General features: G+C 45.0%; 1 protein-coding gene across 6 annotated transcripts in view; it reads left to right on the top strand.

The window, feature by feature from the left end:
* Positions 1-15,323, top strand: part of nfia (nuclear factor I/A) — an 82,408-nt gene that overhangs the window by 20,396 nt on the left and 46,689 nt on the right. For all 6 annotated transcript variants that reach the window (XM_028011911.1, XM_028011906.1, XM_028011912.1 and 3 more), the window contains exon 3: positions 10,722-10,787. In XM_028011911.1, coding sequence (XP_027867712.1) covers positions 10,722-10,787 — 66 coding nt within the window. The remainder of the gene's footprint in view (positions 1-10,721; positions 10,788-15,323) is intronic.

The raw sequence follows: 15,323 nt of genomic DNA, 5'->3' as shown, positions 1-15,323 counted from the left end.
ATAACTTTGGTTCCTCGTTGCTCTTTGTCAACGGGAATATTTTGATTTTATTAAATTTTTTCATGTTTTTATGAATTTCTTAAAGTATTTAAGATTTTTGATTTTTTGTCTGTTTTAAGTATGATTGATTTATTATGTAAAGTATTTAACTAAAGACTGAATATTTTAATTTTACTCAGTTTTCATTTTACTTTAATTTTAATTAATCATTTTACTTAGATTAATTTTTTAGTATACACTAAAGTAAACACTAATAAACACTAATTTCCGTGGACTGCTCTGTGTGTGTGTGTGTGTGTGTGTGTACTTGTATAAAGGGCATCTAGAGAACCACTTCCGTAACATTTACCGATAATGGGAGGTCATTAGTGGAAGTGAGGACATTTTTCCAGTCTCCACTTCTGCAGTTATATCGGCAGTACTAGTCAGGTTCTGGTTAAGGTTGGAGTGAGCAATAAATACAGTGACTAAAATGAATGGAAGTCTATTCAAAGTGCTCAGTTGCATAGAAGTGCAAGTATGTCCTCTTCAGCTCAGACCAGCCTGTGAGAACCAGAACCAGATTTATTTCACAAACTTTTGTTCCACTTTTTCTTTATGAATAACTCTGCTAATATTATTATTGTTTTCTTATCTTATTTTTTTCTATTTCATTTCTTTTTTCATATTTTGATGAAATTTTTAACTTAAGCTATTTCAGATTTTGCCGGTTTTTGCCTCTTAAACTGCCTTTTAAAAATGAACAAAAACATGTATTTGTTCTGTAATCTATCAAATTAAAAACTACACATTTAAATCTCTTTTTTTTATTAGTTTAATTTTAATAAGTCCAATTATATAATTTCATTTATATTGATCTTTTTTTATATTGATTCTGGTTGGGTCCTGGTTCTGAAGCTCAGTCTGGTCCAGTTTCTCTCCCTTGGCTCCTCCTGCTGAGCGCTGTGGACACAGGACCAGTAGGGGGCACTGTTTAGTGATGCATGCTGGGTAATGTAGTGTGGTTGCGCTCCTAAAAGCAGAGCTTCTCTCCTGAAGCGATCAGATGGTTTCCCTGAGTTGCCTGAAGCCAGAAAACTGCACACACACACACAGACTGACACACACATACGGAGCATCCAGCTGCTGCTGGTCCAGATGTTGCCATGGAGATGCTGCATATGGCAGCAAGCAGGAGCCGGGAATTAACCGGATCTGGGTCTGGTTCTGGTTCTTTATTCCATTTTTCCCATTCATAAATTAAGGAACTGATATTTTAAACTTTTAGTTTGTTTGTTTCTTCCAGACGAATGAACAGTTTGTTGATAATAATAAAAACAAATTAAAAACAAAAGGAGTTAAAGCAACTGAACTGCAGGCGAATACATTATTTTATCTCTTCCTATTTATTAGGATTTTACATTTATTTTATTATTAGTTATCTTCTTAAAATGGATCGGTCCAGAGCAGCTGAGTGTCGGTTCTGCTGGGTCCAAGAGGGAGACACCACCTGTGGACACAAACACAAAACCATGCTGAGGGTTTGATTCTGGCCCAATCTGCCCGGTACCGGCTTCATGAGGAGGAACTGGGTTCTGTTCTGTCCTTGTGCCAGTTCTGGACGGTTTGGACACCCAACTGTGATTACTGAGCTGATGAGGAGGAGGTTCTATTTTGTTCTGTCGGTTCTGTTTGTTCTTTTGGTTTTGTTGGTTCTACTTGGTTCTGTTTGGTTCCATTGTTCCTATTTGGTTCTGTTTGTTTTTGTTGGTTCTGTTGGTTCTTCAGACCCAAACTGTTTGTTCTACAAACTGGAAACTGTCAGAGGCCAGAAGGTCCAGATGAGTCTGGTCCTGTGAACTGGGTCGGCAGTGGATGATTTGATTGGTTCTGGATGTTCGGACAGTTGTCCTCCAAGGTTCTGTTGTTGGCTCAGCGCCGGTCTGACTACGACCTGGTCCTAGGGGGCCAGAAGCAGCGGAGCGGTTCTGGAGCTGACAGCTGCTGAATGAGGAGCAATGAGCTGCTGACTGGATGGAACCGGACCAGTTCTGATGGTGAATGAAGCGGGTCGAGCCCAGCGGACCACCATCTCACCCCAGGTCTGGTTCTGATCCGTCCTAGTCTGGCTGCTTCATTTCCATGGGAACAGAAGTGATGCTGTGACATCATTCCCTCTTCCTCAAGCTGCAGCAGAGATCGGACCAGAACCGGTCCGGTTCATGTTTCTTTCTAAAACAGTTCTCAGCAGAACCGGATCAGCAGAACCGGTTCAGCAGAAGCCATCCTGCCACCAGAGCAGAGCAGCGAGCTGCTGCTTCCTCTTCCTCAGACGTCCTCATGTCTGAAGCGGCTTGCGCACAAAAGATGTGCGGTGCCACATTTTACGCACAAGTCGGCATGTATAAAACTTAACTTTGTGTCAAACGCAAACTTTGACTTGATTCTGCTCATGATTCCTGTATTTAGAATAAACGTCCACATTCCCACTCAGAGTCTCTGTGGGTCTTTAAATCCCGGCTGAACGCTCTGCTGCTCCAACGGCCATCTGCACTGGGAAATCTTTATTTTATTTCTTTATTTGGATTTTTTTCCTTTAAAATGCATTAGTTTTATTTTGTGAGAAAGCACCTTTTAAATAAAATATATAATAATTATTATTATAAATACTTATACTGCCACAAACAAGGATGTCGTCATGGTTACCGCTTTCCGTGGTCCCAGCCTTCTGGGTATTTATACTAATTTTCATAAGTATAAAGAAAAGAGTATAAAAGAGGCGACAGGTGAACCAGCAGCTGGTCTGTTTCCCGCAAATTAGAATTTATAAAAGAAAGGTGCGCATGGCTTTGTACATCCGGATTTTTTCTAAACTTGTCTGTACGCCAGTGCTTCTCATTCCGGTCCCCAGCCCCCTTGCCCTGCATGTTTTAGGTGTTTCCCTGCTTCCACACACCTGGATTGAATCTGTGGTTGATTAACAGGCCATGCAATCATTTGGATCAGCTGCTCTGAAATAGAGGCACATCTAAAACATGCAGAGGGGGGAGGGAGGGGCTGAGGACTGGAATTGAGAAGATCTGCTGTACGCCAAGTTTTAGTGTGAAAACTGCGCAGTGTTTTATACCTGAGGCCCCTGATCATTCATCATTTAGCTCCTCCCACTCTGAGGGTTCCTGTGTGTGTGTGTGTGTGTGTGTGTGTGTGTGTGTGTGTGTGTGTGTGTGTGCGCGACCAAAGCCTGGTCCCCACAAGAGGAAAAGCTGTTTTGGGGTCAGGGGTCAGATTTAGGAAGAAGGGCAGAAGGGGTGCATTTGGAAAGTCTGGTTGGTTTTGGTTCTGGTGGTTCTGATTCTGGTTGGTTCTGATCATAAGGAACTTTAGTGGTGATGAAGATGATGATGTTGGTGATGAAGATGTGAACCCAGTCAGTGTTTGTTCTTTTGGTTCTATTTGGTTCTGTTTGGTTCTGTTGTTCCTGTTTGGTTCTCTATAAGTTAATCTGTTTTGGTTCTTGAACCCAGTGACTCTTCTTCTATGGTTTTTTCCATGGCAGCATCAATGATCCAGGCTTTGTGATTAAATGTGATTCTGCTTGCCGTAGTTGCACCTAAACAGACAAAGTGATAATTTTTCTCTTTCAGCCAATTAACAGAGACAGAAATATTCCACATCTACCCCAACTGGGACAGAACAAAGAACTGTCTTTATTCTAACGCACATTGAAATTAAATATCAAATTATTCTTATCAATTTGATTTAGTTTATTCTGATTTATTATTTATTGGCTTCCATCCTCTCTGGTGGAGTTCAGGTGACGGCCGGATGGTTATATATTTGTGGTTTTCCTCAGGGAGCTCACCTCGGGACCCTTTCTCACATCGTTACCTGGAGTGGACCGGAATATGGCGCCCTGCCGGTCCGTTTGGAAGGTGGGAACAGGAAGCCGGGTTTTCCAGGCATCCTGTTAGTGAACGGGTTGGTTGGCTTGTTGCTTTTGTTAAACGCAGAACCATAAAATTCTGAGAATGTCCTGATGAAACAGGTCAGAACAATCAGATCCTCACACAGCCAGGACCAGATCTCTTTACTGCGTTTCAAACTTTTCCCATTTACGTCGCCTTTTCATCCTGCGCTCTGATTGGTCAGCAGCATCCAGACTCCGCTTAACCGTCGGGTTTCTGGGTTCTGGTCCCTGCTGAGCCGGATCATGTTCACTGATGCCGACCTCACGCTTGTTGGTATTCCAGGAGGAGCTGTAAATACAGAAACACACACACACAATGCTGATCTCAGGTCTGCCCTTCACAGTGCAGCACTGCAGAGGGACTGTGGGTGTGTGTGTGTGTGTTTCAGAGTGTGAGTGCATGTGGGGGGGGCGTGTTTGTGAGTGTGTGTGCGTGTGTGTTTCGGCGTGCAGGCGTGTGTGTTTCAGAGGGGGTGTGCTTGTGTGTGTTTGTGTGGTTTCATAAATTATTCCCCTCCATATTCCTTTTAAACGATAGCATCCCTCGGCCGGCCCGACTATAAATGGTTCTGTCATAACCAGACAAAGAGCTGATATTCGATTCTGGATGTTCTGTGGACCTGACCGGACCTCTGAGCTCTTAACGGTCTGCTCAGTGACCTGTCCTGCTGCGGTTCTGTCCCCTCAGGTCGGATCCACTCAGAACCACAGGTCTTCCAGGTTTCATTTCGATCCGGTTCTTCCCAACGCCGCTACTATTTAAAGATACTTCACTGTCACTTTTGTTATCCATCCATCCATCCATTTTCTGTTCACCCTTGTCCCTAATGGGGTCGGGAGGGTTGCTGGTGCCTATCTCCAGCTACGTTCCGGGCGGGAGGCGGGGTTCACCCTGGACAGGTCGCCAGTCTGTCGCAGTCACTTTTGTTAGCTCCCGCTAATGGTGCTAGCTCCTGATGATGCGGTTAGCTCCAGCTAATGGTGCTAGCTCCTGATAATGCAATTAGCTCCCGCTAATGGTCTTGCCTAGTTTTACTTAACTGAGAAGCAAAGCCAAACTCTTGCTAGTTTAGCTAACTATTGGCATAGCATTAGCCTTGACATCTTGTGCTGTGGCTTCAGTCCATTAGGATGTAGGTATAAAAATGGTGACTACAGGACAAAATTTTTAACAAGTGATCATCAGCTTTTGTCCATCACTAATAACTCTTAGCTTAATGAGAAAATTACACACTTTGGCCGCCATGTTGACCTTGGCGGTCATCCTTTCTCCTGATTTCCAGTCTTAAAAAAAATCACAAGGAAACCACAGCAGGCCTCTTCCTCCTCTTCCTCTGTCCTGAAGCTAACCTTATCTGAGCGGTTCAGATCAGCAGCAGTGTAATCTGTATCACTGCCCCCCCCCACTGCTTATTTCACACAGTTGTAGAGGAGGAGAAGGAGGAGGAGGAGGAGGAGGAGGAACATAATGCCATCTTTGTTGGGACGAGTTCTGCTGGAAAATGATCGTCCCACTGAGGAACGCCACTACAGATGGATCACGTCTGCTGCTCTGCTAGCTGTGTGTGTGTGTGGGTGTGTGTGTGTGGGTGTGTGGGTGTGTGTGTGTGGGTGTGTGGGTGTGTGTGTGCAGCTGTTGGGCCTCTCTTCTTCTCCTGCATTCCTTCAGTCTTCAGCAGAAACGTTTTGGAGGGGGGGGTCAGAGGAGGGGAGCACTGTGTATGTATGTGTGTGTGTATTGTGTGTGTGTGTGTGTGTGGGGGGGGGGGTGCAAAGGTGGGGGTGAGGGGTCCAGCCACACAGAAAGGAGATCACAGGAGCCCCTCCCCCACCTGTTACTGCGGTTCCAGGTTCTCCTCCATGCAGATGATGTTCTGCTCTGCTTGACCTCTGACCTGGCCCAGCACCGGAACAGAACCACCTGGAGATTCAGACCTGACCCAGTGGGGGAGGCATCAGGAGCAGCACAGGGAGGTGTGTGTGTAGCCATGCAGCGCCTCGCTGCATGGTGTGTGTGTGTGTGTGTGTGGCCTGTATTCATTATTTAGTGAGAGCTATTACTGGGATAAGAGGCTCTCTCCTCTCTGGACGCATCGATCGCTTTAATTGCTCCAAAGATTGTCAACTCTGAAGATAGATATTAAAGGGCCGGCGCGGCCGGTTCTGCCAGGAGGCTCTCAAACGGACCCAAATGTTCTGGGGGGACGACACATCCCGCACCGCCGGCGAGCTGAGAGGTCTCACTCTGACCGATCGATAACGCGCTGCAGACAGGAAGTCAGCTGCCATGGCCACCTGACGAGCTACGACTTGATTGGACCGGACCGGGCCGGGCGGGTCCGGTCTGCATTGCCTTCTTTCCGGAACCGGTTCCGTGTTCATCCTGTTTGTGTCTTCTGCTATGCTATTTCAGACTTTGACTAGGCCATTTGGGACCACTGCTGTGCGTCCCGCAGCATCAACCCTCCACCGCCGTTCGGAGGTCACAGGTCAGCCAGAGGTCAGAGGGGATAGGGCTGGGCTCAGGTTCCACCTGAGGAGGGGGCGGAGCTAACCTACAGGTGACCCGCTTAGCAGCCGATCCTCTAACCTGATTACCGGTTCTGCTTCCTGACCCAATCGGAACGGCTGCTGCTAAAAACACGAAGCTGATTAAGCTGCTTCGGTCACCTGACCAGCTGTTTCCATAGCAACAGCAGCAGCGCCGACACTGGAGGAACTGAACCTGCCGCAAGACTAGTCCAGATAATTGGGTTCTGGTTCAGGTTCTGGATGAGTCCAGGTACACGATGCATTCACTGACTGTCTGACAGACGGACTCTGAATTACTGCTGGATACTGACCGGTTCTGACCGGTTCTGTCCTGTCCAGGATTTCCCATGATCCTCTCTGCTCAGCTGGAAGCCTTGATGGGAGACTGGGAGTCTGTACTGGGATGAGCTGGGCTCAGTGTGTGTGTGTGTGCTCCTCTTCCTCACTTTGATTTTGTGCTGGAGGCACGGGACTCACCTTCCTCTTCCTCATCTTCATCACTCTTCTTCCATCATCCTCCAGCTTCATCTCTGCTCCGCCCCCACTTTGACCTTTGACCTTTTCCACACAGACGCTGAAGGTCACATCCTTCATCCTCCTCCTCTTCATCTCTTCTTTCCCAGCATGCCTCAGTGATGCCAACTGGGCAACGAGGCGTTCAGGAACGACAGACCTTTGACCTGAGCCTCTCCTGCAGACCGGACATGCCAGCCGGATTCAGTGGTGTTGAGCTGCTGGATCTGGACCCGGATTCTGTTCTGGTTCTGTCCATGAACTGCTCTGTCCTCAGGGTTCTGTGTACGCTCCCTCCTGGTGGCGGCAGCATGGTCCTGAGGGCTTAGAGGCCCATTCCAGATTAGAAGTCCTGACCCTCCAAAATAAGAGCACCTCTTTTGAAGACTGTTCTTGTTCTGGAGGGAACCACAATCCATCTGGTCTGCACACACACACACACACACACACACACACACATTGTGATTAATAGATCAGAGTTGGTAGCAGACTATAGTGGAAGCGCTGTAGATAAAGCAGCACAGTGTGTGTGTGTGTGTGTGTGTATTATCTGACACAGACATATAGTTCTGTTGGGTCAGAGAGGAAAAAGTTGTAGCGAGAAGAAAGTTTCTGTAACACGGGAGCCAATCAGAGCAGGTCTCATCCGTTCCTGCGATCTGATTGGTTGGTGCTCTCCTGTGAACATTCAGCATCTATCAGTGATTAATAACTGATCAGCATCAATCGGCCTGCAGATGAGGAAGAGGATGAGCTGAGCAACGGAGGGAAGAAGGACTGGAGCAACAAACAGAGGAAATAAAGGACAGGAAGTGATCAGGAAGCCATCTTGTCTCGCTGAGTCGTGAGCAGCTGAGCAGCTCGTTGCTGCTCCTGCTGGACGGAGGAGGTGAAGCAAGGCATTGTGGGAGTTTGAGGCAGAATGATGGTTCTGATCTTCTGGGTCGGGTCTTTTCGTTTGTAACTAGAAGTCAAAGGTCCATCAGAACCAGAACTCAACCATGTGGACCGCTCTGGGTTTCGGGTAGATCCCTCTTCATCCTCCGGTTCTGAAAGCTTGAAGAACCGAGACAGTGAGTCTCATCATTTCAGAACCAGATCCAGTTAAACTGAAACCTCCAGGAACCATTCCTCTGGTGTTCCTGAGATTGATTCTGGTTCTGATGGGTTCGGACCTAGTTCTGGTTCTGGAGTAGCTCCACCTTAAAGCCACTTCAGAACCAGAACTGTTGTGATTCTGAGACGGTCCACTTTTTATTTACATGATAAAAACTACAAATATGGCTGCCGCTTCTGGATTCTGCAAAACCGGATTCTGTTTGTGTCAGAGGTCAAGCAAAGGTCAGAGGTCAATCACAGTCACTGGTTTTAGTTCACATCAGTAGAGAACCTGCAGAACTTTAACTGCGCTGGATGGTTTGGAGAGCTTGTTGGTGAACACACTCAGCGTGTGTGTGTGTGGGGTGTGTGTGTATGTGTGTGTGTGGGGGGGGGGGGGTGTGTGCGTGTGTGTGTGGGTGTGTGTGTGTGTGTGTGTGACCGGCTGGTAAAGGCAGAAGCTCTTTTGTTCTGGCAGACAGTAGCGAGTGGCAGCGACTCAAAGCAAACAGAGAGAAGCTCCAAAATGGTTGCCAAAGCTTTAAGATGGCTGCCAGACACACACACCCACACACACACACACACACACACACTCTGTCAGTGAGGCGGAGCAGGGTGTTACTGTGACAGAAAACGTTAAAGTGTGTCTGAGACTGAAAACATGAAGACATCTCTGACTCTGACGGTGTGTGTTGGTGTGTGTGTGTGTGTGTGTGTGTGTGTGTGTGTGTGTGTGTGTGTTCCAGTTGGCAGCGTCTCCTTGGCAGTGTTGGACGTCTCTCCGTTCAGCAAACGTCTGTTTCTCTCGATTCTGTTCAAACATGAAGAGACTGAAACCCAAACAGGCCACGCCCCCCTGGGGGGCAAGATGGCTGCTGCTGGCGTAGAGATGGAGGCGAGTCGTGGTTCTGCTGCGCTGCCACCAGAACCCTGCAGGTGCGGGTTTACTGTGTGTGCACACCAGACTGGGTCCAGAACCGTGTTCAAGTAATTTAGAGGTGAAACTTAGTAAAGCTGCAGCATGTTAAGAGCAGTGAGACAGATCTGAGCGTGTATATCTATGTGAAGGAACAATAATTAGATCTGTTTTGTTTCAGTCTCACAAACGCTCAGATTTAGAGAACAGATCTAGAGAGAACAGATCTAGAGAGAACAGATCTATGGAGAACGGTCTGAGTTTCAGAGCGTTTGTCAGATTGAAACTAACACTGATCTAATTTTTGCTCCTTCACATAGATATACGTGTTCAGATCCGTCTCGCTGCTGTAGAAAACCAGAGGAGTCCAGATCAGCAGCTGAGGCCGACCCAGATGATCAGAACCAGATTATGGACTCCGTCGGATCGTCAGCAGAACCCAGTAAATGACAAACATCCATAGAATCAGCAGCTGGTTCTGCTGGAGACGAACCGGGTCCACTGGAGCTCCTTTGGTTTTGGATTTGGAGGAAAAACAGAACAAAATATTAAAACAAGATGATCATCCTCCCTCTCCATCCAGAACCGGTTCGACTCTGAGCTCCCTCTGGTTCTGAAGCTCGGTATTCCCGCTGCCTGTTCTGGTGTCAGGTTCTATTCCTGAATGGAACCGAGCGACCCAAACCGACACAGCAGAACCAATGAGAAATTCCTCCTGGATCCGACAGTTGTGGATCGTCTGTGGATCTGGAACCGCCGGGATCGGACGTTTCCACATGGAAACTTTTCATCCAAACCAGTTTTCCCAGTTTTTCCAAATAATTTCAGCCCTAAAGCATCTGCATTGTTTGGGTTCTGCAGATCTACTTCTGACCCGGTTGCCAGATTTCCCAGCATGAGTGGGTCAGAACAAGTTCTGCTACAACGACAAGAACTCCAGAGAAAGTCAGGAATACTGCTGGGAACACAGGACAGGAATGATGCTGCCACATGTTCCAACCGATCCGGACCGCCAAAGATCCAGTTCTGGTTCCGGTTCTGCAGATGGTCCAGCCCCTGTAGGCAGACTGTCTGCTCCCACGCCTCATTAGCATATTTAATTAACCTGCTAACTGATGAACGGGGGCAGATGGGGGAGGGAGGGGTAGAGCCCCCTGCCTTGGCTGCCCCCCCCGCCCCCCCCAGTTGCCATGGTTTCAGGCTGATGCTCTTTGTTTTAAGCAGCTGAAGCAGGACGACACGGTGAGCCGCATGCTAACAGGCCGGATGAATGCTGCCCTCTGTCCCCCTGTGGGGGCTGGGGGAGAGAGTCTAGTCAAAGCACAGCGCAGCCTGGTGGCAGCCAGATAGAATTACACGATGAGTTCAGGAACAGCTGGGATCAAATGGGAAGGAAAGAGGAAAAGTTTCAGTCAGCTGCTTCCCCCCCAGGTTCTGCTGCAGCTGCTGAAGCTAAGAAAAACTGGAGGACAAACCTAACCCTAACGGACTCATCCTACAGGGGACACTTGTGGTTCTGGTTCTGGTTCTGGTTCTGGTTCTGGGTCAGGTCCGTCTTCCTCAGTGGACCAGAACAGTTTTTGCTGCTGTTTTCAAGAGTCAGAGAACTCTAACGTCCCAGCTGTCAGTGAACTCTCCGTGCCTAAGACTCTGTGTGTGTGTGTGTGTGTTTTCCAGCTCTCCTTCCTCATCGTAGTTTTTCTGTTTTCTCTCCAGAAACCAGCCAATCAGAAAGCCCCAACCAGGCCAGCGAATCAGATATCAAGGAGCAGCCAGAGAACGGTGAGACACACACACACACACACACACACACACACACACACACACACAGATAAACCAGGAGGATTTCTTCACACACATAACTCTACTCAGGAATATGTGAGATCAGTACTATCAACACCAAGTGGTCCGGTTCCACTTGGTAATCCAAGTACCGTTTCCATGGCGTACGGTCCGTTACCATTTATTATTTCCATGGCTCTAATGCTCGAGGAACATCAGTTCCAATGAGGAGTTCAATGTCTGCCTCAATTTTTGAATGGACACCCCTGAGGTGAGGCCACATCTCCAGATCAGCTTGTGTGATGATGTTTTCTTTGGAGACGGGTATTTTATCCTGTGTGTAAACTTTCAGCAGGTCCAAATATGTGCAGCCCTCCAAGTCTCCCACCTCTTGTCCTCTGACCTCATAAGTTCCTGCAGGCTTTTCCTGTCCTATTGTTCACATAAGTATCTCTGTTTTGCATCCTTTCAAATTTAGCCAGTTCATGAAGCTTTCAGTACAAAACATTGCCGTTCTGCCCGGGTCGAGGAAAGCATAGGTAGGTCTGAATATATTTGTCCCCTTTTGCCACCTTAACTCAGACGGGAACAATTGCAAGTGCACATTCTCTCCCGGCCCCCAGTTGCATCACCTGCTGAAACAAGAGCACTGCTTATGGGAGTTTCTTCAGTCTCAGTTTGACTGTCCTGCTTTGAAACTTTTGCACTTTTAATATGGAGTACTGTCGGATGTTACTGTTTAATGTTACTGTTTAATGTTACTGTCGGATGTTACTGTCGGATGTTACTGTTTAATGTTACTGTCGGATGTTACTGTCGGATGTTACTGTTTAATGTTACTGTCGGATGTTACTGTCGGATGTTACTGTTTAATGTTACTGTTTAATGTTACTGTCGGATGTTACTGTCGGATGTTACTGTTTAATGTTACTGTCGGATGTTACTGTCGGATGTTACTGTTTAATGTTACTGTCGGATGTTACTGTTTAATGTTACTGTCGGATGTTACTGTTTAATGTTACTGTCGGATGTTACTGTCGGATGTTACTGTTTAATGTTACTGTCGGATGTTACTGTTTAATGTTACTGTCGGATGTTACTGTCGGATGTTACTGTTTAATGTTACTGTCGGATGTTACTGTCGGATGTTACTGTTTAATGTTACTGTTTAATGTTACTGTCGGATGTTACTGTCGGATGTTACTGTCGGATGTTACTGTTTAATGTTACTGTCGGATGTTACTGTTTAATGTTACTGTCGGATGTTACTGTCGGATGTTACTGTTTAATGTTACTGTCGGATGTTACTGTCGGATGTTACTGTTTAATGTTACTGTCGGATGTTACTGTCGGATGTTACTGTTTAATGTTACTGTCGGATGTTACTGTTTAATGTTACTGTCGGATGTTACTGTTTAATGTTACTGTCGGATGTTACTGTTTAATGTTACTGTCGGATGTTACTGTCGGATGTTACTGTTTAATGTTACTGTCGGATGTTACTGTTTAATGTTACTGTCGGATGTTACTGTCGGATGTTACTGTTTAATGTTACTGTCGGATGTTACTGTCGGATGTTACTGTTTAATGTTACTGTCGGATGTTACTGTTTAATGTTACTGTCGGATGTTACTGTTTAATGTTACTGTCGGATGTTACTGTTTAATGTTACTGTCGGATGTTACTGTCGGATGTTACTGTTTAATGTTACTGTCGGATGTTACTGTTTAATGTTACTGTCGGATGTTACTGTTTAATGTTACTGTCGGATGTTACTGTTTAATGTTACTGTCGGATGTTACTGTCGGATGTTACTGTTTAATGTTACTGTCGGATGTTACTGTTTAATGTTACTGTCGGATGTTACTGTCGGATGTTACTGTTTAATGTTACTGTCGGATGTTACTGTTTAATGTTACTGTCGGATGTTACTGTCGGATGTTACTGTTTAATGTTACTCGGATGTTACTGTTAATGTTACTGTCGGATGTTACTGTTTAATGTTACTGTCGGATGTTACTGTCGGATGTTACTGTTTAATGTTACTGTCGGATGTTACTGTTTAATGTTACTGTCGGATGTTACTGTCGGATGTTACTGTTTAATGTTACTGTCGGATGTTCAATCAATCAATCAAATGTTATTTGTATAGCACATTTCAGCAGCAGGCATTTCAAAGTGCTTTACATCATTACAAACACAGAATCACAATGCAATATAGAATCAATCATTAAGTCAAGTTACATCAATAAATTCATAATTAATTACGTTTCCAATACAATTCTAAACAGGTGGGGTTTTAGTCGAGATTTAAAAGAAGTCAGTGTTTCAGCTGTTTTACAGTTTTCTGGAAGTTTGTTCCAAATATGTGGTGCATAGATGCTGAAAGCTGCTTCTCCTCGTTTGGTTCTGGTTCTGGGGATGCAGAGCAGAACCAGAACCAGAACCTGAGAGGTCTGGAAGGTTGATACAACAACAGCAGATCTTTAATGTATTGTGGTGCTAAGCCGTTCAGTGATTTATAAACTAACAACAGGATTTTAAAGTCTATTCTTTGAGCTACAGGGAGCCAGTGGAGGGACTTTAAAACTGGTGTTATGTGCTCTATCTTCCTGGTTTTAGTCAGAACTCCAGCAGCAGCGTCTGGATCAGCTGAAGCTGTTTGATTGATTTGTTGGACAGACCTGTGAAGACGCTGTTGCAATAATCAATACGACTGAAGATGAAGGCATGGATGAGTTTCTCTAGATCTGGCTGAGACATTAGTCCTTTAATCCTGGAAATGTTCTTCAGGTGATAGAAGGCCGACTTTGTAACTGTCTTTATGTGGCTCTGGAGGTTCAGGTCAGAGTCCATCACTACTCCCAGGTTTCGGGCTGATCGCTGGTTTTAGTTGTAATAACTGAAGCTGTGCATTGACTCTAGATCTATAACTCTAGATCTATAACTCTAGATCTATAACTCTAGATCTATAACTCTAGATCTATAACTAGATCTATGACTCTAGATCTATAACTCTAGATCTATAACTCTAGATCTATAACTCTAGATCTATAACTCTAGATCGTTCCTCTTTAGGTCCAAAAATAATAACTTCAGTTTTGTTTCTGTTCAGCTGGAGAAAGTTTTGGCACATCCACACATTTATCTGTTCTAAGCATCTGTTCAGTGATTGGAGGTCAGAGGTCAGAGGTCAGCCTGTAATTCTGCAGTAGTGATTTGTCCAGATTGTTCTTTTTTATCAGTGGTTTGATTACTGCTGTTTTCAGAGCCTGGGGGAAAACGCCTGATGAGAGCCATGAGTTTACTATCTGGATCAGATCAGCAGCAATAACAGGCAGGACTTTCTTAAAGAAATGTTCTAGAGTTATAGATCTAGGACATCCAGGCAGCAGGAACTGGAGCTTATTGACTTATAATTTCCTGTAGGGTTTTATAATTAAGTAGTTGAAATTGGGTCATTTTTCCTGTATTTGTTTTGTTTGGGCTCAGCATTGGTACTGGCTTTATAGTGGATGTACAGATTAATCCTCTGATTTTATGAATTTTCTCTGAAAAGAAGCTGGAAAACTGGTTGCAGGCGGCAAAACATTGGAATTCAGGCGGTAACATCACAGGAGGGTTTGTGATTCTGTCAACTGTTGCAAATAAAGCTGGAGCATTGTTAATGTTTTTGTTTATGACATCTGCAAAGAAAGCCTCTCTTGCATGTTTTAGTGTTAAATGATAGTTACGTAGACTTTCTTTATAGATGTCACAATGAACGTGGAGTTGAGTTTTACCCCATTTTCGTTCTGCCCTACGGCAGAGTTGTCTTGCAGATCTAACTGTTTGTGTATTTCTCCATGGAGATTTCTTTTTACCAGACACAACCTTCATTTTAATGGAATCAATAATATCTGAAACTTTAGACTGAAAATCATTTACCAACTTATCTACATCATTACAGCTTAAGGGTGAGGAAGAAGAGTAGATTTGATTAAAAGTTTCTGCTGTGTTTTCAGTGAGAGAACGTTTTGTGATGGTTGCTGTTTGTCCAAGTGGGTTAAAAGATAAAGAACTTTCAAAGATAACAGGAAGTGATGCAACAGGCGACATCAGTTACAGAGACATTGGAAATATTCACACCCTTACTGATAACCAGGTCCAGTGTGTCCTTGAGTGTGTGTTGCTTGTTTGACATGTTGTGTTGGACCAAAAGTCTCTAAAATATTAGCGAGCTTTTTTGCCCCTCTGTCTTGGGGGTTGTCAACATGAATGTTGAAATCACCGACAATTATTAAACAATCATAATCAATACATATAAGAGATAGAAATTCATTCAAGTCAGTAAAGAAATTTTCCACAAAAGTTGGAGTTTTGTATAAAGTTACTGTCAAAGTTCGTTTGTGGCCTTTAACCTCAATTTCCAGAAACTCTAAAGAGGTGAAGAGACCCAAAGAGATTTTACTACAATTTATGGTATTCTTAAATATTGAAGCCACGCCTCCTCCTTTTTTATTTTACGAGCTAGTTTAAGTGACTTGGAGGCCAAGA

Source organism: Xiphophorus couchianus, unplaced genomic scaffold, assembly GCF_001444195.1.
Source record: "Xiphophorus couchianus unplaced genomic scaffold, X_couchianus-1.0 Scaffold1000102, whole genome shotgun sequence".
Taxonomy (NCBI): Eukaryota; Metazoa; Chordata; class Actinopteri; order Cyprinodontiformes; family Poeciliidae; genus Xiphophorus; species Xiphophorus couchianus.
This window is presented reverse-complemented; position numbering and strand designations above follow the sequence as displayed.